Source organism: Brachypodium distachyon, chromosome 2 (assembly GCF_000005505.3).
Source record: "Brachypodium distachyon strain Bd21 chromosome 2, Brachypodium_distachyon_v3.0, whole genome shotgun sequence".
Classification (NCBI taxonomy): Eukaryota; Viridiplantae; Streptophyta; class Magnoliopsida; order Poales; family Poaceae; genus Brachypodium; species Brachypodium distachyon.
The window spans coordinates 51,495,742-51,518,367 of NC_016132.3; the positions used below are offsets into that span (position 1 = coordinate 51,495,742).

General features: G+C 46.4%; 3 protein-coding genes across 5 annotated transcripts; 2 read left to right on the plus strand and 1 right to left on the minus strand.

Annotated features, from left to right (window-relative positions):
- The first annotated feature begins 5,305 nt into the window (after window positions 1-5,305).
- On the plus strand, window positions 5,306-8,411 carry LOC100832744 (probable nucleoredoxin 2). Of its 2 annotated transcripts, none has more exons than XM_014899336.2 (3): window positions 5,306-5,647; window positions 6,929-7,429; window positions 7,550-8,411. In XM_014899336.2, exons 1-3 carry the CDS (start codon window positions 5,546-5,548, stop codon window positions 8,165-8,167), a joined length of 1,221 nt encoding a protein of 406 aa, XP_014754822.1. In that variant the 5' UTR covers window positions 5,306-5,545; the 3' UTR covers window positions 8,168-8,411. The 2 variants fall into 2 exon arrangements, with proteins under 2 accessions (XP_014754822.1, XP_003564391.1); XM_003564343.4 differs by having other exon boundaries at window positions 5,309-5,647; window positions 6,956-7,429.
- Window positions 8,412-9,018: 607 nt separating this feature from the next.
- On the minus strand, window positions 9,019-11,137 carry LOC100833366 (protein translation factor SUI1 homolog). 2 transcript variants are annotated; one of them, XM_003564345.4, is made up of 5 exons: window positions 10,979-11,137; window positions 10,209-10,315; window positions 9,580-9,791; window positions 9,441-9,494; window positions 9,019-9,353 (listed from the first exon to the last, which is right to left on the minus strand). In XM_003564345.4, the coding sequence occupies exons 2-5, from the start codon at window positions 10,243-10,245 to the stop codon at window positions 9,309-9,311; spliced, it is 348 nt and encodes a 115-aa protein (XP_003564393.1). In that variant the 5' UTR covers window positions 10,246-10,315; window positions 10,979-11,137; the 3' UTR covers window positions 9,019-9,308. The 2 variants fall into 2 exon arrangements, with proteins under 2 accessions (XP_003564393.1, XP_010232448.1); XM_010234146.3 differs by lacking the exon at window positions 10,979-11,137 and adding an exon at window positions 10,778-10,850.
- Window positions 11,138-20,126: 8,989 nt separating this feature from the next.
- On the plus strand, window positions 20,127-22,616 carry LOC100833050 (3-hydroxybutyryl-CoA dehydrogenase). Its single transcript, XM_003564344.4, has 4 exons — window positions 20,127-20,407; window positions 20,512-20,733; window positions 21,251-21,363; window positions 22,059-22,616. The coding sequence occupies exons 1-4, from the start codon at window positions 20,201-20,203 to the stop codon at window positions 22,447-22,449; spliced, it is 933 nt and encodes a 310-aa protein (XP_003564392.1). The 5' UTR covers window positions 20,127-20,200; the 3' UTR covers window positions 22,450-22,616.
- The last annotated feature ends 10 nt before the right edge of the window (window positions 22,617-22,626 follow it).

A 22,626-nucleotide genomic window follows, 5' to 3' on the forward strand; every position in this document is an offset into this window, starting at 1 on the left:
GGCGGCTGGTGCTGGCTGGCGGCGGCGACGCTGCGCGGCCGTGCCCGGGCGTGGGGGTGGCGGCACCCCGGCAGCTTTTTCGTGCCCGGGCAGGGGGGCGGCGGCACCACGCGTACGCGCCCTGCTGACCGTGGCCACGTCGTGGACGAGCTCCGAACTGCGACAACGGATCATGGCCACGCCGTGGTCGAGCTCGGAACTCCGGCGGCCCTCCCCCTCCTCCGACGATTTGCAGCTCGATTTATTGCCCCGTCCCGCCGCCCTCGAGTTCTTGCTCGAACATGATGGCCGGGGGGGGGGGGGGGGGGAGAATACCCGGCCAGGACGCGTTCGATGTCGAACTGGACACGCCCATGGCCGCCTCCATCTCCGGCTACGCCGCCGTCCCGCATCGGTCGAGGTCCCTGTTCCGGCCGCCATGGGCTGTTGGGTGAGAGAGAGAAGGGGGGGATGGAGGCGACATTGCCGTGGAGAGGGCAGACAGAAGAAAGAAGAAAGGGGGGTTGGAATCCCACGTGCGTGGTCCCCACGTACGCCACTGTCATGTATTGCAAATGTATTTTGGAAACCGAAAATCAGGGGCACAGATCCCAAAAACAAGGTGGGCCGGCTCATATTTCGGGTGTGATTGCCACCCGGAGCAAAAAATCCGCTCTCCAGATTGGGCCCTTTAAATAGCGACGTTTGTGTCGTGTGGCACATGGCTCGTACTAATTTGTAGGGTATCATTTTTTCGGTTGTGTGAGTCCATCAACACAATCCTTTTTATTAAAAAAACAACAGCAGTTTTCGGACATTCTGGTGAGAAACGCAGGTTACTAAGAAAAAACACAAGCTTGAGAGCAGTATTTGAGGATGCTGCGTGGGCAAACGCCAGCCTGGACGAACCCAACTTCACTGCAAAGAGCAAGCTACAGTAAGACACTTATTATGGATCGGGAGTGCTACCTTTGAAGCATTTTTTTTTCTTGCGAAGAGCACCACAATTTGTTAATAATCATCAACAACGGTACAAAGAAAAAAATATTATTGTTGCTGGTTTATTTTTAACTAGCTAAATATATGTGCATTTCGATGGCTTCTCTGATCATGTTGATTGCTCGGGAAATTTGAACCGAGAGAAATGCTCGGATTTTCGGGAACACTCACATGCATATTTCGGTTATTTTTTAACTCATCAAAGGTGAGGCACGTATCTGGGTTTTGTGTAGACAAGGCACTTGAGTGACCCTGTTGCTAGTAGTTCCCTAAAAAAACAAAAAAACAAAAAATGTTGCCAGTAGGAGGCGGCGCTGCGGGCGTCAGGACGGCGGTTGCTCGGCGAGGAGGGGGTCACGGTGGAGCTCCTAGGGTGCGGATCGAGCTCCTAGGTCGCGGTCGAGAGGGGCACGGGCGGCCTCGTCAGGGCGGTGGGTCGAGCGGCCGGCGGAAGGTCGGGTGGAGTTGCAAGTGAAGGGGAACTTCGCGGCGGCGGGCGGCGGTCTGGAGCTTCACATCGGTGCCCGACGGGGCCGGCTGGGCCGACTGGAGTGCCGACGGGGCTGACGAGGGGGGCGGCAGAGCTTTGGCGGGCACGGCGGGGAGGTCGTCGGCGGGCTACATCGCGCGGGCAGCAGCTGAATTGCGGCGGCGGGCGACCGTAGAGGATGGCGAGAGGTGAAAGATGAAGTTTCATGGCGGCTGGTTCCCTCGATTTGGGTCATTTGGGTATTCTAGGTGTCCTAGGGTTGAATACCCAAATATGGGTATTGAGGGGCAAAATATGAGTAGTTATCTAAAAAAATTTAGATATCCAACGAATATCCTAGACATTTTTTAGGACAAAATACACATATTAACGGTTTTTGGGTATTCTAGCAAAATATGGATATGTTGTTGAAAATGCTTATTATTAACAAGATAAAATGGCCGATTGGCTCAGCTTGTTAGTTAATGAGCATAAGCTAAACGAGTCGAGGTACAGAACGCTCATACATGCTCGCGAGCTACAGGTTTTTCGTCCAGCCCTTGTGTCAGCTTGTTTTCCATATTTTCGTTTTTAGATGCTCTTCCTCTTCAAAATGAACTGTTCATTGAAGGCTTGACATGGTCCGGCTTCCAGTTACGGTAATCGAATCGACGCGCACGCTTTTAACGTTCATCATGTTTTGCTTGTGACACCTACTCTCTCCATACGTCGTGGGAGTATTATTTTGAACCAATACTAGTTCTATATTTGAATGGCATTTTTTCTGTGCGTGTAAGTAACGTGGTCACAGTCAAAACACATGCTCCATGTAGGGAAGGCTCTCCAGCACATCAGTTCGATCTGCACCTACTTTTGTTGTCTGCTGAATCAGTTTCGGTGGCGAAAACTTCAACTATACCTTGATCTATGATATGTTCATATTTGGCCTCCTAAAAGGCAGGGTAGCAGCAGCTGCGCCGATATGAAATCATCGCGTATGAGGTCAAGATCGCTCACGAATCAAACATGCAGGCATGCAGCTCACTGCAGGTGAGGCGATGTGCATGGTTATTGGTTAACCAAACCATAATCTTGTTTGTGAGCATACCAGAATTAAACTTATGAGACGTCAATGTCACGTTACACCAAAATTCTTGAACACTATCAATGGGCGTGCAACGCGGGAGAAAAGAGGTTACCGAAAACGAAAAGGAATGCTGATTCTACTTTTATCGTGTAAACGGAGGGGTGCTCGTGGATTCTTTGGTAGCTTTGCCTGATCAGATTCTTCCGCTGACCAAGTGATAACACCGACTCCTTGTTTGATCTTGGTGGCAAAAGTCGAAATGGTGGGCTACTGACTTTGCCCAGATGTTGCTTTGTCGCTCAAAGATGGACCACAACAGCCCAATATGTCATGACGAGTTAAATGGGCCAGGGCCGTGTGACTTACATGGGCCAGGGCTATAGTTTTGCTCACAAGTTAGAACTCTAACTTCAGAGTAAGTTGCAGGGGCTGTCGGTATATTTTTCCCAAAGGGAGCTAAATCACTTCGTTGGAACTCTGAACTTCCCTTCTTGCTACCTAATCCCTACCCCAAGAGAAGGTCATATAAAAAAAAACAGAGAGAAGGTGAAGCTCCTTCGAATGCGACAGAGCCATCGACAACGCCTGTCCTTCTGACCCTGTTCTTCAGAGAGGAATCAACTTGCAAAAAACAGAACATTGGAATGTTCTGAGTTATCATCTGGAGCATGGTTTGCAAAATTATAACCACCTAGGGCCTCCAGCCTATGCTCCGCCTAGAACAACCTGTCAACTTAGATTTTCATGTCAAAACATATGCGCTAGTTACGTAGACGAGGACTGTTTAAAATGCATGAGAAATTCTGTCAAATTTTACATGGATCGATTCTTTTTCACACAAGAAGAGGGGGAAATAAGGTAATGAATGCTGGACATATTAGCCCTTGCCCCATCTACTAGAAAGATGTTATGTTTTTTTGCGGGTAGAAAGATGTTATGTTACCTCAAGTAAAAGGTACCGAATGTTGACGATTTGGCTTAGCATTTAATCAACCGAAAATTTCAACCTTAAGTATCCGTGAAGACTCACGCACTCAAGAACATATGATTCTCCTTTACAAAAAGACGCCCGTCAGTTGCCATTGGCATATTCTGCTAGTGACCACCCTGAGACGCAATCGAATTAGCGTCACCAGCGTCCGTTATACCACCAAAAATGGCAAAATACACATTCGGACGCCTCACACAGCTGTCGAACCGCAGGAAAAGAAGACGAAGAAGTGGGCACGCAACACTTGGCACGAGCCGACGTTGGTCCCGGCCCATCAATAGCATCAAAAGCTATCTCGCCAAACCTGAAAAAGATAGTAGCGTGGTTTACTACATACCCCTGCCGGCGGCCTGCCCGGTGCAGCTGATGCTGCTGCTTTTGCTGGGACGAAAGCGAAAGCCGCGCGGCCGCTCGTTCATAACGTGTCGGCGCCCATGGCGCGTCGCCGTGCCGAAGCCCGAAGGCCACTCCGCCATTGAAGCCCGATGTGACGCGACAAGGAACATCCACGTGGGCAATACGAAGAAGCCGAATGCACGCAGTACGCTACCACGTCCACGTGCCTCCGACTAGGTACTGGTCACCCCTTTCCTGTCCTGTGGTTCCTCGTCACGCTACAGGAATGGCTCCTGCAAGCGACAAGTGTGGAGCTGCAGATGGCTGATTAATTGTGCGATGTATACATGCGGTAAAATGGTTGTCTGTTGACGTGTTGGTACGAGAATAGTACTCCTATAGAGCATCTTTCAAGATAAGAGAAAATGATGTACGGAGTATTGAACTTTAAGGAGTTACGGACCTCTTGCAGTGATGGACGTAAACTGCAACCGTTGTATATAAGCACTGATGCCTGATTTGAAGTTTGAACACAAACGCACGGTGTGCGTGGCTGGAAGATTCGTACATAAGACCACCACTCTTCCTAGCATTTGGGGCTTCGAGACCTCCGCAACATTGTTGGACTTGGGTCGATTAAAGCAGAGGAGAGACGACATGATGCCTGGAATCAGTGCGCCACACACTGGAGACGTTGATCCCGACGAAAAGAATTATACTCCTGAAAGAATCGTTATCATTGCCAGGGACCTTTTGGGCCGGCCGGAGTTTCGTTGCCGTGCTCCCGTACGTTCGCTGCACTCGGTTGTCGACACGGCGACACTGCGCGCGGGAGAAGCAAATCATGGTTAATTGCCGAGGGCCAAACCAATCTTCACCGTACGCATGATCGGTGGGGGACTAGGGAACGGGGCAGGTTTTGCGGCAGACTGTCACCTTCGAGAGAGGGAGAGTTTAGGATCCTCCGGATCAGATCTTTCCATTTGCCAACCTTTAGACGGTGATGATCTTCTAGGTGCCTCTTGTTTCAGTAGGCTAGATTTTTCTTAACGACCGTGATCGGTCGACACGACGCGCGACCACCCGGGCAGGGGCACCGGATTGCCTTCACCCGGCCGGGCGCGCGGTCGACGGTGAGGCCGAAACGTATAGGCTGCGCTGAATCAGAACACGTTGAAATCGATTCCTAGACTAGAGACGGGACGGAACCCGGGCGGGGCCGGGCCCGGTTTTTGGAGCCGAGGCGCACTACCGTCGCGTCACTTCTTTCCGCACCCACCGTGGCCAGCCGCGTGCCCCACACGCCAAAAAGAGGGACGAAGCGTTGCCCCTGGCTGCCAGCTGCCTCCAACAGTCCAACGCCAGGCTGCCACTGCGCCCCATCACTTCGTCCCCTTCCCTTGCAGTGCATGGAGATCTTGAACGTTTGAAAGGAACCCGTGCGAGGGACGGACAGGGGGCGCGTGGCCAGATGACGTGAACGAAAATGAAAAAGTGGGGTGCAAATGCAGCGCTAGCTCCGTCCCTCGTTTATTAATTTCTGTGTGGTGGCTGCTCAGGCGGGGGGTCGGCGTAGGCTAGACACGCAGCCGCGCAGTCTCGCATAGCCCGGACTCCGGAGAGCGTCGGGGGTTTCAGCCACCGCACAGGGAAAACACCAGGATTTTTAAGTAAAACACCCAACATGGTCGGAGATCCGGAGATGGAGGAAGCAGTGCCAGGGAGTGGAGGAGGCATCCGCTCCGTGCTGCCGCTGGGCTCGCTCATCTCTCCTTCTGGGACTGAGGTGCTTCTCCAGTTCATGCTTTGGTTCTTTTCTGCTTCGTTTCTCTGCTGAAAGTTCCTGCTGTTCTTTTGTTAAACGCTATAGTAAAAGTTTCGTTTATCTGGGCATATGCTACATCAAACAGACAGTAGTATGCACATGCTTTGAGCCCTAGATTGCGTTTGATTTGAGATCTCTCTTGATTTGATCACGCAAAGGGTGGATATAACAGACGGGGGAAATGGATGTACAAAAGGATCAAAAACATATTTTGAGTTACATACATGAAAGGCTAAATTCAGCCAGACAGCGAATCTGATCCAGTCTATAACTAGTCAAGTTCCAGTTTAGCAGTATTTGAAGCTCGAACACTTTGCTAGAAGGGCTTTTGATCAGCATCAGCTCAAATAATCGGGAGCCTAAGGGCTTTCTTCACCAGCTTTTCACGTTTAATGCAATGAATCCTCTGAATCCAAGTTCCCAACGAAAGGCAACCATGCATGGTCTTAACCTCTCTCAGACAAGGCACAGCTTTAAAAGAAAAAGCTTTGTTGGTACGTGTGGTAGATATCCTTAAACTCTCCTTTGGCTAAGCTCGAACAAGTTGAAGCCTCAAGCTTATCTAAAAAATGCGCCTGTGAAAACTTTTAGAAGAAACCACTTGCTCATTCCCAAACAATGTGATATACTATGTTGATGCTAAAAAAAATAATCTTTGAAGAGCCAAAGTACATATGCGCAACTACTCAGAGATTCATTTTTATGTGGTTTTCGCTCAGTCAAATCTCTGCCTTGCGAACTTCAGTATTCCTTATTCCTACACATTACCTTATAGCCCTTAGCGTGGTTAAGGAAACAATTCTAGTAGCACTTCTCAGGTTCTGAGTTCAACTCCTCGTGTGAGTGAATTTCAGACTAGGGGTTAAAATCGTCTCGACTGCCCCACACCTTAAGCACAGACCTAAAACTCGTCTGGTCTCACACGGTGTCCCTGTGTATGGGTGGGGCAGAGGTTCAGGGTTTCTCGACTTGGGTGAGAAGATTTTCTTCTTAATTCAAATGCTTTAGGGTAGCTTACCCTTTTGGAGAGGTTGAGTTTTTTTAATTCATACACACGTCAAGAATAAGAACACTTGGCGTAAATTGTGCTGGCATTTCTTCCTTTCGACGTCTCTCTCACACAAATGGTCTTTTTCTGGTGCACTGTGCATTACTTTTCTCTCTCTTTTGCCATCTTTATGTTTCCATTTCCGTGAATCGTGAATTCGTGATCATGACTCGTCTGATAAAAAACACACACAGCAAAGATCTCTTTGGTTCTTTTCACAGGTGCAGCTTCCGGAGCTGGAGGGCAAGATCATCGGGCTGTACTTCGCCGCCAACTGGCACCCCAAGTGCGAGGCGTTCACCCCGGCTTTGGCCGCGGCGTACCACCAGCTCAAGGCGCGCGGCGCCGGCTTCGAGGTGCTGTTCGTGTCGTGCGACGAGGACCGGCCGTCCTTCGAGCGGTTCCACCGCGGCATGCCGTGGCCCGCCGTGCCCTTCGGCGACCTCCGGTGCAAGAAGAGCCTGAGCGAGGCGTTCCAGGTGGAGGGCATCCCGCGCCTGGTGGTGCTCGCCCCGGGCGGCTCCGAGGTCATCTGCTCGGACGCCGTCGAGCTCGTGCACCGCTACGGCGACCCGGCATTCCCGTTCACGCCGGCCAGGGTGGCCGAGCTTGAGGCCGACGAGCAGAGCAAGTTCGCCTCCCAGACGCTCGAGAAGCTCTTCTCCGTCAGCTACGTGAACGGTAGCAACCAACAGGTACCGATCGAGTAACCAACCGTGCGTTGTTCTACCTAGAATGCAGAGGTGCATGAGCTATAGCATTGCCATGCCATCCAGCTGCTGGCCGGGCTCACCATGGATGGCTAAGAGGTGCAGGTGCCCATCTCGAGCCTGGTCGGGAAGACGGTGGGGCTCTACTTCTCGGCGCACCGGTGCGCGCCGTGCGTCAAGTTCACGGCGAGGCTGGCAGCCATATACGGGACCCTGAAAGGCAAGGCCGAGGAGTTCGAGATCGTGTACGTCCCCATGGACAAGGAGGAGGAAGGGTACCTGCGGTCGTGCGGCGACATGCCGTGGCTGGCGCTGCCCTACGACGCCGACGGCGCCTCGTCGCGGGCGCTGGCCAGGTACTTCGACGTCCGGGAGATCCCGACGCTGGTGGTGATCGGGCCCGACGGCAAGACGGTGACGAGGGAAGGTAGGAACCTGGTGAACCTCTACTTCGACATGGCGTTCCCATTCACCGACGAGCAGATCAGGCTGCTGCAGGAGCTGGAGGACGAGGACGCCAAGGGGTACGCGCCGTCGCTCCGCCACACGGGCCACCGGCACGAGCTGAGCATCGTGTCGGGGAAGTCCGGGGGAGGGCCGTACATTTGCTGCGAGTGCGACGAGCAAGGGTCCGGCTGGGCGTACCAGTGCATCGCCTGTGGCTACGAGATACACCTCAGGTGCGGCCGGGACGTGGAGGGCGGCAGCGCTGGGGCTGGTTAGCATCCTGCAGTGTATGCAGGGTATTGAAATGAATACAGTGTGTCAGTCTGTGTGTGTGTGTGTGTGTGATGAACAAAGCGCGGCTTGCTATTGTCAGGTCTGATGATACTGGAATAGACGAGAAATGACCAAATGAGCAGTGTGGTTTGGTTGCTGGTCGCTGGGTGCAAAAGAGTTGCAGGTGCGCGGTGCGACTGCAGGTGCTTGAGAAGAAGAAAATGTTTTAGTACTAGATTGGAGTACTGTTCTGCGTCTCAAGTTCTCATCAGATACATACGCGAACCACATTATCAGGCTACAGCGCAAGCCCGAGGAAGTCTCACTGAGATTGCAACACCACGATCTTTCCAGTACTCTATACTCGCCACTGGGTGCATAGCACTGCTAGTATATTTGTCCCTATTTGTCCAAAGTTCTGAAAAAAGCTCAGAACGTGGAGGGCGGCAGCGCTGGGGCTGGTTAGCATAGTGCAGTGTATTGAAATGAATAGCGCGCGCGCGCGTGTTATGTTCTGAACAAAGCTCCGCTTGCTATTGTCAGGTCTGATGATATATACTAGAGAAATAGACGAGAAATGACTAAATGAGCAGTGTGGTTTGTTTACTGGTCGATGGAGGCAAAAGAGTTACAAATGCGACTGCAGTCTGCAGGTGCTTGAGAGAGAAAAGAGTTTTACAAGATTATACAGTTCTGCGTCTCAAGTTGTCATCTTTCTTACCGGCACAATGAACGACAAAATTGCAACATCACGATCTTTCCTGTACACCTTATGTTCGCCAGCGGTGCTTAGCACTGCCAGTAATGTCAAGAAAATAAACATGTAACACGAGTGAAACAAAACTCGACTCACAGAACACATGAGAAGCAAATGATTATGACTCAAGGTAGACAAGCCAGAAGTACATTTATTTAGTACACAATAACATAGGTAGACCATACTTTTGCACCGATAGCGCATACAAACCATATAGCAAGAAAAACTTGCATCAACACAGCAATACCAATTCAAATGTCTAGGCAAGAATGCATCAACCACACAGATGCCTCCCACCACTACTGATCCGAACGTCTTGATATAACAGTACCAGATTATGATAAAATTCCAGGATTCAGAGACAGCACACTGGCATTTCTGTGTTGCCTAGAATCCGTGAATCTTGATGCTCTCTTTCTTCGCAAGTCCAGCCTAGCCAAAATAATATTGACATCAGATAAAAATATGTACAACAGTACAATAAATATATGACATGTGCAATGGTAATAATAGATTTACCTGAACTAGGAAAGTAGCAACATTTTTCCGCTGATCACCTTGGAGTTGAATGACCTGAAAATATAGCAGATCGTTCATCTGTATATACACATTTACACCAGGGAAATTTGATCAACAGAATATGATTACAACATTGTACCTGGCCTAATTCTGAATCCTGAACTACTGTACCATTACAGCAGAATTCCTTTTTGAGATCCTTTAGAATCTTGTTGTAGCTGTATTCTTTCTTCAAGCCCTGGACAGTAGTCAGACTCTTTCTTCCGTTGCGCTGCTGTACACGCACATGCACATAGTCCTTTGATCCAGCACCAGCACTGGAGTCCTCAGCATTTGCCTCAGCAAACGGATCTACAATGAAAATTTAAAGTTATATATCCTAACCAGAGGGCTCATAGATCAGAGTTAGATTGCAGGAAAAAAGAACCATGTTTTTGTAATCTAGGGGAGCATAGCACAAGTTCCCAACATGAAAAATATGTGTCGGTATATATTAATTTATAATCAACTGGAATATCTTGTTGGTTGATGGCATTAGATAGTGAGGAGTGAGGAAAATAATCAACTGGAATATCTTGTTGGTTGATGGGATTAGATAGTGAGGAGTGAGGACAATAAACAAGTGATTCAGGGCAAGACAAAACGTCAGGAAACATAGTTTATTCTCTCTACTCCTATTAACCTAGAATCAAATCACTATATTTTGTCAGAGGTGATTTTCTAGCGAAGTAATGTGGAAAGAGTACTAGTGTGGAAATGAGTGCATACCGAAAGCAGATGGAAGCTGGACGTCGAGATCAGACATGAAACTTGGCTGTTGGGTTTGATTGGCCCCAAACAGATCGAGGCTCGATTTATTTGTATTGATGTGTGAGCTGCAAAACATCCCGATCCAGTGCTATTAGTTTGATTATCATCATATAGGTGATGGAATCCATCCCATAAACGAAATTTAAGAAACCAACCACCAAAAGGTTAGTGTACAATTCACAACTACAGTCCCATGGCATCATGGTATACAGAGTAGATATGATCATGAAATAAGCACCGTGATTAAGATTAATAGTCAACATCTGTAGAATTTGTGAACGATAGGAAGCATAAATAGAGGGAGACTGTATGCAGGAAAGCATAACGCTAACTCAATTCCATCATCCAGATGCAAATTAACGCATCATAGAACGGAATCTACCTCCTTATTCATCAGAACTGCTGACCTAAAATCAGCCTAAAGACTACAGTTCCTAAATCACAACAGCAACAAAATTGATCATTCAATTTACCGGGAAATATATAAACCCAACGCATAGCCCCTTCCGAACCATAAGAACTCTTACTCGTCGGATCCCATAACCCTTAAGAAAATTCCTCGGAGAGCGCACACCAAGAAACCAACAATCCTCCCGAGATCTGGTTGGCTCGCAGCGAGATTAGGAACGGGCGATCAGACCACGCCACCACAAATCGAAGAGGGTCTCGAATCTGAGCTCCGAAACAATCAATCAACCAGGGAAGGAGAGCGGAGAAGGGAAATTCACCTTATTTGGTGGTGCGAACTGCGGACGGCCGGCGGAAGGAGGAGAAAGGCAACACGGTACGACTTGACCTCGGGAAATATCTGTGCCTTCCGGTTCCGCAACCGGTTGTTTATAAAGGAGAACGGGGCGTATAAATTAGGCGAACCGACGATTAAAACGTGCAAAGTATTTCGGTCCGCTCAACGGCTCAAGTCTCCTCGCGGAGTTCTGCGCTAAATTTAGCTTTCCCCGTTGGTTTAGGCCCGCTAATACTTGGTGCCGTACTCCTCCTTACCGTGTGAGTGTTGGTGGGCCTGAATCTTATTATACGGGCCCCGTGGGTAGCTCAAGTGATCTGGCCCAGTAAAGCGTACTTGAAGGTTGGGCCACTTATGGGCACGACTTGGGCCATTTCGAGAAGTTTTGATATGGCACAGCCGCACAGGTTAGTCCATATAAGGCCTCAGAAAAAAATCCATGTAAGGTCTACGGTCCATTTCTTTTAGAGAGGGTCTCTATGGTCCACGAAAAATACCGTTTAGACTTGGGCGAAAAATGTGCCAATTGTGATTATTGAAATCTGGTGGCCGGTTGTCGGAGGAGTGAAATACTCTTTCCATTTCACAAAGGTTAGCGTATTTTGTTTCGTTAAGATAAGGTTTGACGATGATAACTTTATTAATATGTGTTTTTACATACATGAAGTTTATATCAAGAGATTCGTTTTTAAAAGTTCTTTCTAATAATGATGATTTTGTATCATATATGTTACATATTAATAGTGTAATCCTTGATCAAAGTCTTGTCTTAATGAAACAAAATACGTCAACCTTTGTGAAATGGAGGAAGTACATCTAGAATACAAAAAGGATCAGAATTTTTATTTTGATCGGGAGAAAGGCTCAGAAGTTAATAAGGGAAGGATAGGCCCCATATAAGCACGCTATAGGAAAAGAAACAACCTCGACAGCCAGCTAGCAGGTGCTCGAGAGTTGAAAAGAATATTCGGAAGAGTAATAATGTTACGAATCAACCTCTAAGTGCTTACTTGGAAAATACGTGCAATCGGTTTGACATTTTCGTCTTTGAATTGATCTCATCTTAAGAGAAAACTTAGATGCTCGTGGAGCTTCATAATTGAAAGTGGTGTGCCACGTTGCTATTGTTTTTTATTTTATTTTAATAGGCGGACGTTGCTTTCTTCCCGGCTTGCAATGTGTACCGGCGCAGCCGTGTATGTCGGCATCGCAAGTCATACCAATTTGAGCTAACAACGAAACTGCCTGGCTCGCTCGTGGAACCGAGTCACCGGATAGATGAAATGTAGCGGAACTTCGCTGTCAAGAAAGCTGGAAAATCATCCAAACGTTTGCCCTCGCAGAAATTATGTCGTAGCCCATCTGATCGGATAACACGCATATGGTTGTAAACAACGTTAAAAGAAAAATCGTTCCCTTCAATGCACGGAAAAACCAATGCACGCAGGAAAGTGCCCAAATCGATGTGCACACGTTTTCAGAACTCGTGATTTTGGATTCTTTGGGTGACCAGGGCGCGTTAGCTGCTGATGGCTGTCAGCTGAGATATCAGAAAGAGGAAGATCTGCTCCGCGTGCATGTCCCAGAGGAGCTGTATTGGCAGAGGAGAGGTGGTGAGCAATGGATACCGCAGGGAGATCAAAATACCAATTATTTCCACCGAATTGCGAACGGTCGTAAACACAAAAATAAGATTCTGATGTTGGAAGCTGAAGATCTGATTCTTACTGGAACCGAGGAGTTAAAAGCCCACATTGTTCAGTACTATAAGGAGCTCTTTGGTAGGGACCGGTGACCTCTGTTCATTTAGCTGAAACGGCTTGGAGTGAGGTTGAGTTGGTTTGTCCAGAGGAAAATAAAAACTTGGTGAAGCCTTTTACCATGGAGGAAATTGAGGTGGCTTTGAAAAAGACGAAAACTCAAACAGCGCCGGTTCCGGATGGCTTTTCGATGCAATTTTTTTAAGGAATTTGAGCAGGAAATTAAAGGTTTGGTTAAGGAGATGCTACATGATCTTTATGCGGGGCGGCTGAACTTGGGTCGTTTGAACTATGGGGTCATTACGTTGCTTCCAAAACTGAAAGGGGCTGTCAATATTAGACAATTTAGGCCCATTTGTTTGCTTAATGTCATCTTTAAATTGATTACTAAAGTTCTTACAATTAGACTTACTCCGGTCGCGGTTAGACTTATTAGTGCTGTTCAAACTGTCTTATTCTTGGGCGGCACATTCTTGAGGGTGTGGTGGTGATTCATGAGGTTCTTCATGAGTTAGAAAGAATGAAGGAGATTTCGAAAAAGCATACGATAAAGTCAGGTGGCCGTTTCTGGTTGAGGTGCTTAATAGAAAAGGCTTTCATGAGAGATGGATTCGGTGGATTCGCATGGCTGTGGAGTCAGGCCAAGTGTGTATCAATCTCAATGATGAGTACTCTGAGTATTTTCGAACTTTTAAGGGATTATGACAAGGAGACCCGCTCTCCCCTCTACTCTTTAATTTGGTAGGAGATGCTTTGGGTGTGATGTTGCAGGCAGCTAAAGAAAAAAAATCATTTGACAGGCTTGGTGCCTCATCTTGTACCCGGGGGAGTATCTCACCTGCAGTATGCGGACGATACGGTCCTTTTTTTGAAGAACCGTGAGAGTTCTGTCCGTACAGTGAAGTTCCTTTTATATTGGTTTGAGGAGATGTCAGGGTTAAAAATTAATTATACAAAAAGTGAGGTTTTTGTCCTTGGTGGTGACGAGCAGGAGCAATGTAGGATTGCTGCCTTGCTAAACTGCGCAGTTGGGGAGTTTCCTTTGAAATACCTTGGGATCCCGGTTGCCCCTAGGAAGCTGCTGTTAGAGAATTTTGCTTGTGTCCATGAAAAGGTGGCGAAAAAGTTGGATAATTGGCAAGGGGTAGACTTGTCCTACGGGGGTAGGAAAGTGCTTATCGATGCTTGTCTTGATAATGTGCCGACGTATATGATGGGCTTCTACAAACTTAATGAAGGTATTCATGCTAAGATGGACTCTATTCGAGCCAAGTTCTTTTGGGAGGGAATTGGAGAGAAAAAAAATACCATATGGTTAAGTGGGAGGAGTTGTGTCGTCCTAAGGAGGTGGGCGGGATGGGCTTTGTGGATACTAGAATTCGAAATATCGTGTTGTTGGTCAAGTGGATCGCTAAGATTGAGAGGGGTGATGATGACTTGAGTTGTGCTATTCTTCGCCGCAAATATTGTCCCGGGGGGGGGGGGGGTTTCCAGTCTGAATCTGCGGGAGCTTCACAGTTCTAGAAAGGGCTTCATGCGGTCAAGAAGTGGTTCAAGGCGGGGAGTGTCTACGAGTTGGGTAATGGCTCGGGCATCAATTTTTGGTCGGATGTCTGGCTGGGTGAGGCTCCTCTGGATGTTGTTTTCCATAGGCTGTTTCTTTGCAATGAACAGCAGGGCGCCTCGGTGGCCGAAGTCCTGTGGGAGGGTATGATCAATCTGACTTTTAGGAGATCTTTTGGGAGTATAGAGCAAGAGGAATGGGGAGCCCTTTCGATGTTACTTTCTCAGGTGGTGTTGGGACAGGGCAGAGATGTGGGGCGATGGGCTCTTACTAAGAAATAAGTGTTACTCGACTAAATCTCTCTATGCTTTCATGACCAACAGTGGGGTGACGGACCTTCGGTTGTTGGATTTATGGAAGGCAAAGATTCCGCTCAAACAACAGAATTTCGTTTGGGTAAGTACTAGAGGTCGTATTCAGGTAACTGAAGAAATGGTGAAGAAGGGCTGGCAGGGGGATATGAGATGCAAATTGTGTGGGGCTGGGGAGTCCGTTGAACACTTAATCTTCTCTTGTCCTGTTGCTTTGTGTGTCTGGTGTTTTCTTCAGAACTGTTTCAGGTGGCCTATTACTCCTGGGAACATGGATGATTTTTTTGCATGCTGTTTGCTAATGGGAGGACGGAAGGCAAACTACAAATGGTGGTCGCTGCTAGCCGCAGTCGCTTGGACGCTATGGCTGGCCAGAAATGATCTAGTCTTTAATCAAAAGGTGTGTTCATCCCGTTTTCAGGTCCTTTACAAAGCCATGGCGTTTCTTATTTCCTGGAGAGTTCTTCTACCTGAGAAAGGAAGGATTGACATGGTTGCAATGATGAAGAAAGTGCAAATGATGCTGCAGTCAGTTGCTGGTGGTGGAGCTCGTGTTGGTGTTAGTTAATTAGCTTTAGTCTCGTTTTGGCTGGGTGTCCAGAATAGTTGAATCTGGTTTGATGTGTCCACGTGGTGGAGGAGCTGACTAAGTTTTCATTTCCAGGTTTGTTGAATGGTGGTTGAATTCTTGTATTGCTGGAAACCACACCTGAACCTCGTTGGCTTTCTATAAAAGCCGGGCTATTAAGCCTTTTCTCTAAAAAAAATACCAGCCACTAATTACGCCGCGGAGTAGTCAACACGAATGGCCCGGTCAGCGAAGGATTATGCATAAATACACCACGCCACGCGCGCAGCAGCTGTGTCCTCGGCATAAAGTTGGAGTGGAGGAAATTAACCAAAGGGAAAGAGATCATCACACATTCGCACGCAGAAATTGCTGGGATTGGAGAGAAGAAGATGAGCAGACGTTTCTTGCCTCTTTGCGCGCTGCTCATCGTCCTGCTCTGCCTGGCGGCGAGCCTCGCGGAAGGGAAGGGCGGGGGCCGCGGAGGCCTCGGCCGCCGTTTCATCGGCGGCAGCGGGGTGAGGGGAAATACGTCCAGGTCCAGCAGCCCGCGTAGCCTCAGCGGCGGCACCTGGACGGCGTGCGTCGGCTCCTCGCTGCTGGTCGCGGCGGCCATGCTCTTGTAGTGGTGGCCAGGTTGCATCAGCTATACCGCTGTGTGGGACGCCGGCCCCGTCGCCGTAACCGGACCGCGGATTCTTTCTTTGGATGTGTATACTAGTGCTGCTTCTGATTTGTTTGTTGTTGTACGTACATACGTGAACAAAATTCTTTATTCTTTTTGTAAAGTCATAAGTGATCAGATTTGTTTGTTCAATTCAACATCGTTTCCTGATTAACAGAACTATAGATGTATGAAATTCGTTCATATTGAACCGCGTACATATTGCAGAATTTCGTTTTCTTTTTCTCGATTCTTCCGACTGCAAGATTGCAGTTAATGCGATCCCTCAAAACTGCTCCACATTCTTGCATGAACACGCTTTCTTTGACAGAAACCTCACATTCCCCCAAACCCCACTTAGAAAGGAAAGGGAAAAAAAAATCATGTTTCTGTAAAATGCAGAGGAAAAGAGTAAAACAGGCGTTTCACAACTGTTGCTCTAGTCTAGATTTGATTCAAGCGCCTTGATTCATATTCACCAAAACCATAAAACTTTGATACTCTATCTTTAATTATAGACAGTTCGTCCCTCAAACTACAGCAAGGCTGTTTTGAAAGAAAAAAAAATAACATAAGAATATGTTTTAAAAAGTATTGGAAACCCCCGGTAATGGGGAGAATACGAAAAGAAAAATAAATGTAGAATATGAAAGAGATGAATAATTAAAACTAAAAACATAAAAAAAAACATGAACCATTACAAAAAAAATCTAGAAAAAGATGAATAATTAAAACTTTGTGTGTGTGTTTTGAACCTCTATCTTCTGATAGTGGAATCCGATCGCGCGATCGTTTAAAAAATGAAGAATGTGGGAGACAAGAAGAAATTTTGGTGAGGAACAATGTTGTGCCTTCAACCATTAACGCATTTAACTTAATTATCTCATGATTGTCAATAAGATATATTTTTAATTTCTATAATGTTTATTCTTTATTTTCATTTTCTATTTTCAATTGTTATTTTCCTACAATATTAGTATTTCTGGAATATTTTTTTACTCTTTGAATTTATGTTTTTTTCTTTCAATTTCCATCTTTAATTATTTTTAAATAAATTTCTAGTTTTTTATTTCTCTCTTTCCCTAAATTTTGGAATTATTTTTAGAGATACGAACTAAATTTATAAAGGACAAAAAAAATTCTAGACTAGGTGTGCTTGTGAAAACATCAACACTCTATAAAATTCGCCTTACAATTTTCCCATGTATAAAATTTGTTTGGCTCCGATTGTGAATGGTCAAACATTTTTGGTTCTGGAATAGCCGTAAAAAAAGATTTGGTTTAGGAGTCTAGGACTAGAAATTTATGTTATCATGTTTTGCAAATGAGCCTTACTGTCATTGTAGACCTTTTTTAGCGTGACTTTGATCTTAGAATGTTGCAAACATTCTGGACCTTTTTTTTTTCCATTTAGTACCAACTCTTTTGGTCGATATGTTTTGTGAACTTTTTAAGGACGTGTCAATATTGGTTTGCCGTGAAATGTTTACGGTACTACTCACTCTGTTCTTTTTTATAAGATGTTCTAAATTAAATTTATTAAAGTTTGACAAAATTTGAGAAAAATATATTAATGCCTATATTATCAAATAAATATATGGTGAAGATATATATATATATATATATATTATATCATGACGAATTTAATAGAACTAATTTAATGTTTTAATGTTGATATACTTTTTCTATAAATTTTACCAAACATATAAAACATTAAATTAATTCTATAAAACTCGTCATGATATAAATTTTAGAAGACATACATGTGACAAAAAATTACAAGACAGAACTAATTTAATGATATCAACATCTAAAACATTAAATTAGTTCTATTAAATTCGACATGTTTTAATAGCTCATCATCATACGTGACTGGCGGCCGAGAAGCAAAGCGAAGAGATAACCGTGTGACACAAAGAGGATGAGAAAAACCTTGCCGGGTAGCACTGGGGAGGAGCAACACGGTGTGGACCGTGGCAGGACACGACTTCAACCATGGTACGTCTTACATGGAGTTACGTCTATTTTAACCTGAACATAAGTTCTGAAATTCATGATCCATCGGGTGCACAAAGGAAATTCCGACATCTTTTGGAAACAATTAGCCTAGTCAAACGGGAGCTGGAGCTCCAGTCAAACGAGGAAGAATTCTCAACGCAGAGAGAGGGAGAGAAGGGAAATGCTATTTGCACACGCTTTCAGATATTTAAAACCCAACCACTTGGGCGTGAGCAGTGGACTCATGTGTATACTTTACTTATCACCAGATCAGGCCGGATCAACTCCAGACCAGGCATAAATACACCATTAGCGCAGTATCTGCCCACGACATCGAGTTGGAGGCGACATCAATCACAAAAAAGTCGCCTGTGCTAGCCTGGACACCTTGGAGATTACAAGATGAGACGTTTCTTGCCTCTGTGCGCGCTCCTGCTCGTCATGCTCTGTCTAGCGAGCCTCATGGAGGTCACGGAAGGGAAGGTCCGAGCCGGAGGCCGCGCCGGTGGCGCCGGAAGGAGCGGAAGCCCCCGTAGCCTCAGCGGCGGCACCTGGGCGGCGTGCGTCGGCTCCTCGTTGCTGGCCGCGGCGGCCATGCTTCTGTAGCCTCTTCGCATCAGCTCTTTGTTTGGTGTGCTTGGAAGTTGGGATGTATGTGTATGGATGATTTTCGGTCTATGAACAAGTGTGATTATGGACTTGGAGGAATTCAGTTTACCCTAGATTCGTCAGATGTGTGTAATTGAGTTTGTTGTTGTTGTATAGAAATCAATTTAATTTTGTTGGTCCTGGTTATGTGGACGCAATTCACTCTTAACTCTTCCAGACGGCAGCTTACATAGCCGGACAGTATCTCTAATTCTCTATCTTCCATGCGACGACGCTACTGCGTGTTGTGATGCTGTTAGCGTGGTCGTTATGACTCTTTGCTCTTTACATCAGGCCTCTCCTTTGGACTTCAGAGAAGTTCAGTCATGTCGTACCAGGACTCTCGGTATGGCTTCTTCTTCTTTTTCTGAACCTGGGCTCTCGGTGGTACTGCAGTTTAAAAGTTTAAACTAGAACCTGTTTGAGTAAATATCACCAATTTTCAGGTGTATATAGGAGTAGCACCTAACTCCACTTTAGGCCTTGTTGGGCACATATGAATTTCGAGATATTTCGAAAGAATTTTGGGTATTGTAGTTCATTTTTCAATTAGAATCCCTAGAATTTTCAATTTATGCAGCCATAAATATTGCTGCTCATGATGTCGTTATATGATCCAAATTAAGTTGTTACGAGGAAGACAAAGCATGTTCATAGACTTAAGGAGTTGATAGTTAGTAACGTGCTGCTCGTCTAGAATCTCCAACTCGAATTGATGTATTGTGGTACTTAATATTGATTACTCAGATGATATTTTTTTTCTTCTGAAAGACAATTACAATTTGCTTCATTCAAATCTCTGGCAAGCAAGTCTCTTAAGATTATTTTCCCAAACACCCCTCAAGCCCCTCAAGCCCCTGCTCCCAGGCACCCCAAGGGAGTTCCAATTCCTCTTCTCCCATGCCACGTCAGCTTCTACCCTCTCATGCTGCCTCCGGCCATCCCGTGCCGCCTCCATCCGCTGCCGACGACCTCCCCCTCGCGTCTCGGCCGTCACTTGCCGCCTCCGTCCGCCGCTGGCAACCTCCCCTGCGTGACTCCGCCGCCCGCAACAGTCTCCCCTGCGTCCACGCTGTTCTACCGCTCACGGACACCCCTGCCTCTACGCGTCCCTCCCCTGCCTCTGCACCCCTTCGCCGCGTCGCACCACCACCCAGGGACGCACCGCCTCTGTTGCCCACGGCCGGCACCCTCAGGGAAGAAGGGCATGACACCAGGCCGCGACTTCTCCTCACGCATGACCTCAGGAACGAAGACAACATTTGAGGAAAACAAGAATGTCCCACTGACTTAGGTCCCATTTGTCATTGTAAGAGCAAAAAAAAAAGGGATTGAGATATAGAGACGACTGTTGAAGCTCAAATTGAAATAGAGACTAAAATTTTCAAGGGACCGCCCGTAAGAGGATTTGGGGACCCAGTTTTAGAAGTTTCTGCTGAAGATAGCTCTAATAAAGTTGTTCCTAAGAAATACTCCCTCCCTTTCATGATTCTTGTCTCAAAATTGTCCAAAAATGGATGTATATATTTCTAAAAATCGTGTAGATACATGTAATATTTCGACAAGAATTACGGAATTGAGGGGGTAACCACCGGATGAAAAAAAGGGCCGGAAAAAAAAATGGAAGCGTAGCAGCATAGAACACGCCACGAAACCCAGAGATAAGCGCAAGAAATCCTGAAGAAACCAAACATGGCGACTCAAGCGGCGGCGACTAGTGAGATCGCGGCGGTGGGCGTGATCGGCGCGGGCCAGATGGGCTCGGGCATCGCCCAGCTCGCCGCCGCCGCCGGCTGCGGCGTCCTCCTCCTCGACTCCGATCCCGCCGCGCTCTCGCGTGCAGTCGCCTCCATCTCCTCCTCCCTTGGCCGCCTCGTCGCCAAAGGCCAGATCTCCCAGGTGGGCGTTTTGGCCTCCCCTCGTTGCCCTTCACGAATTAGGTCCGGCCGGTTGCTCAGTGGATGGCGATTTCCGTTGACATTTTTGGTTTCGGCTGGTCATAGGCTGCGTGTGACGATTCCATCAAGCGGATAAAGTGCGTCTCCGATGTGCAAGAGCTGCAGGGTGTGGATCTCGTGATTGAGGCCATCGTTGAGTCCGAAGACGTCAAGAAGAAGCTGTTCGTGGAGCTGGACAGGATCACCAAACCCTCTGCTATTCTTGCGTCCAACACTAGCTCCATTTCTATAACCCGGCTGGCCTCAGCTACCAGTCGCCCCTCTCAGGTTATCATCAATTAGGCTTATCTCAGCAGTTGCTTTTAATTATATTTGTTGCTTTCTTATCGCTGACTATCATATGATTCTTCAGAATTTCACATCGTATAGTGATGCAAAGCTTATTAATTGCAACTGGGGCAGCATTTTGAAATTATACTGACCTTGTTATGGAGGCGGCTAAAGTTTTCTATTGTCATGTATGCTTAAATTCGTTCATGATGGCCTACACATACGAATTTTTTTATATTCCACAACTTCAGAACATGCATCTGAAGAGAAAACATGTTACATGTTTGCAGTTTCTGGTACCCAAAAATTCTGGTAATGTAGACTATGCTCAGGTCTCAGGGCACTCCTGTAGTTAGTTTTCTCAACCCTCCGGCTTTCAAGTCTTCATCATTTTTGACTGCTCAATACTTCATATTGAAATATGTTACCCCAATGAATATGGACCCCTTTTGATTTTTGCCATGATCAGAATTTAAATTCAGTTCCATGACTTGAAGAGGTTTCAATGTTGAAGGTGATAGGCATGCATTTCTTTAACCCTCCTCCAATAATGAAGTTGCTTGAAATCATACGAGGAGCTGATACAGCAGAAGAGGTTTTTTCTGCGGTCAAATGTTTTTCGGAAAGGTAAGTGAATTTTTTTCCTAATGCACCTGCTAAGCCTACTGTCTTGCTATGCAGCATAGATTTGCTATCGTCTTTCTGGATATCTTTTGGGGACGTTTACTGAAAATCTATCTGAACCCTGAAGTGGAACATAATTCTGTAACCAGTTGTTGTTGAGAGATAGTGCCGCCTGGAACTAATGTTCTCTAACACTGCTTCGTATTGTTAATGGCTTTTCTGAGATTGCAAACTTTCTGTACTTTCGAGTTCAGGTAAAGTTTAGACCCCAAGTTGAGCAGTATTTACCTCGTAACCTAGTATTTTCTTCCAAAAGGAAATCGTTTCTGCCTTTTAAAGACCTTACTGGACATTTGCGCTGTTTCGTTTGTGGGGTGAACTATATTTAAGCTCCAAATGAAATTACCATGCTACCCACTAACCACGTACAAAATGAACCCACATACATGGATGCATTAGTGCGGGTCTGAGACTAAGATAAATTGTGTCCGCCAAAGCTCAGAATTGATTTCAAATATCAATTTGTTTAAATTTCTGTCACCAACATATTTTATTGTTGGTTCCTACCTAAGCGCTAGGTGCATTGTTCTTCTGTGGGCGCTGACAGCAGCTAGTTATAGAACCTCATATCATACTGTATTCCAAATCATCAATCACTTTTTTACCTTCGAAAATGCCTAATGATTTGATGTTTGCAGGATTGGGAAGACAGTCATATGTTCGCAAGATTACCCTGGCTTCATTGTAAATCGCATCCTAATGCCGATGATTAATGAAGCGTTTTGGGCACTTTACACAGGAGTAGCAACCAAAGAGGACATCGATACAGGGATGAAGCTTGGCACGAATCATCCAATGGGCCCTCTGCAGCTTGCTGATTTCATTGGATTAGATGTTTGTCTTTCGGTGCTTAGGGTACTTCACAACGGGCTAGGAGATAACAAGTACAGCCCGTGCCCTCTTCTTGTTCAATATGTCGACGCCGGTCGACTTGGAAAGAAGCGTGGACAAGGTGTATACTCATATGGGAGAGGCGTTTACTCATATGGGGGAAGCTCTCCATCTGTTAAGCCAAAGTCATCTCTGTGAACATACCCAACGAGATGAAGTTGTGTATGTACCTTGTACTGTATGTATAAACAGGTCCAAAATACTCTGTGCACTCATCACCGCAATAACAGGCTCGAACAGGCTTTGCTTTGTAGGATTATTAAAGAAGCTATATAAAAAGAGCAGCCTTCAGGGGCTCAAGCAGAGATGTAAAAC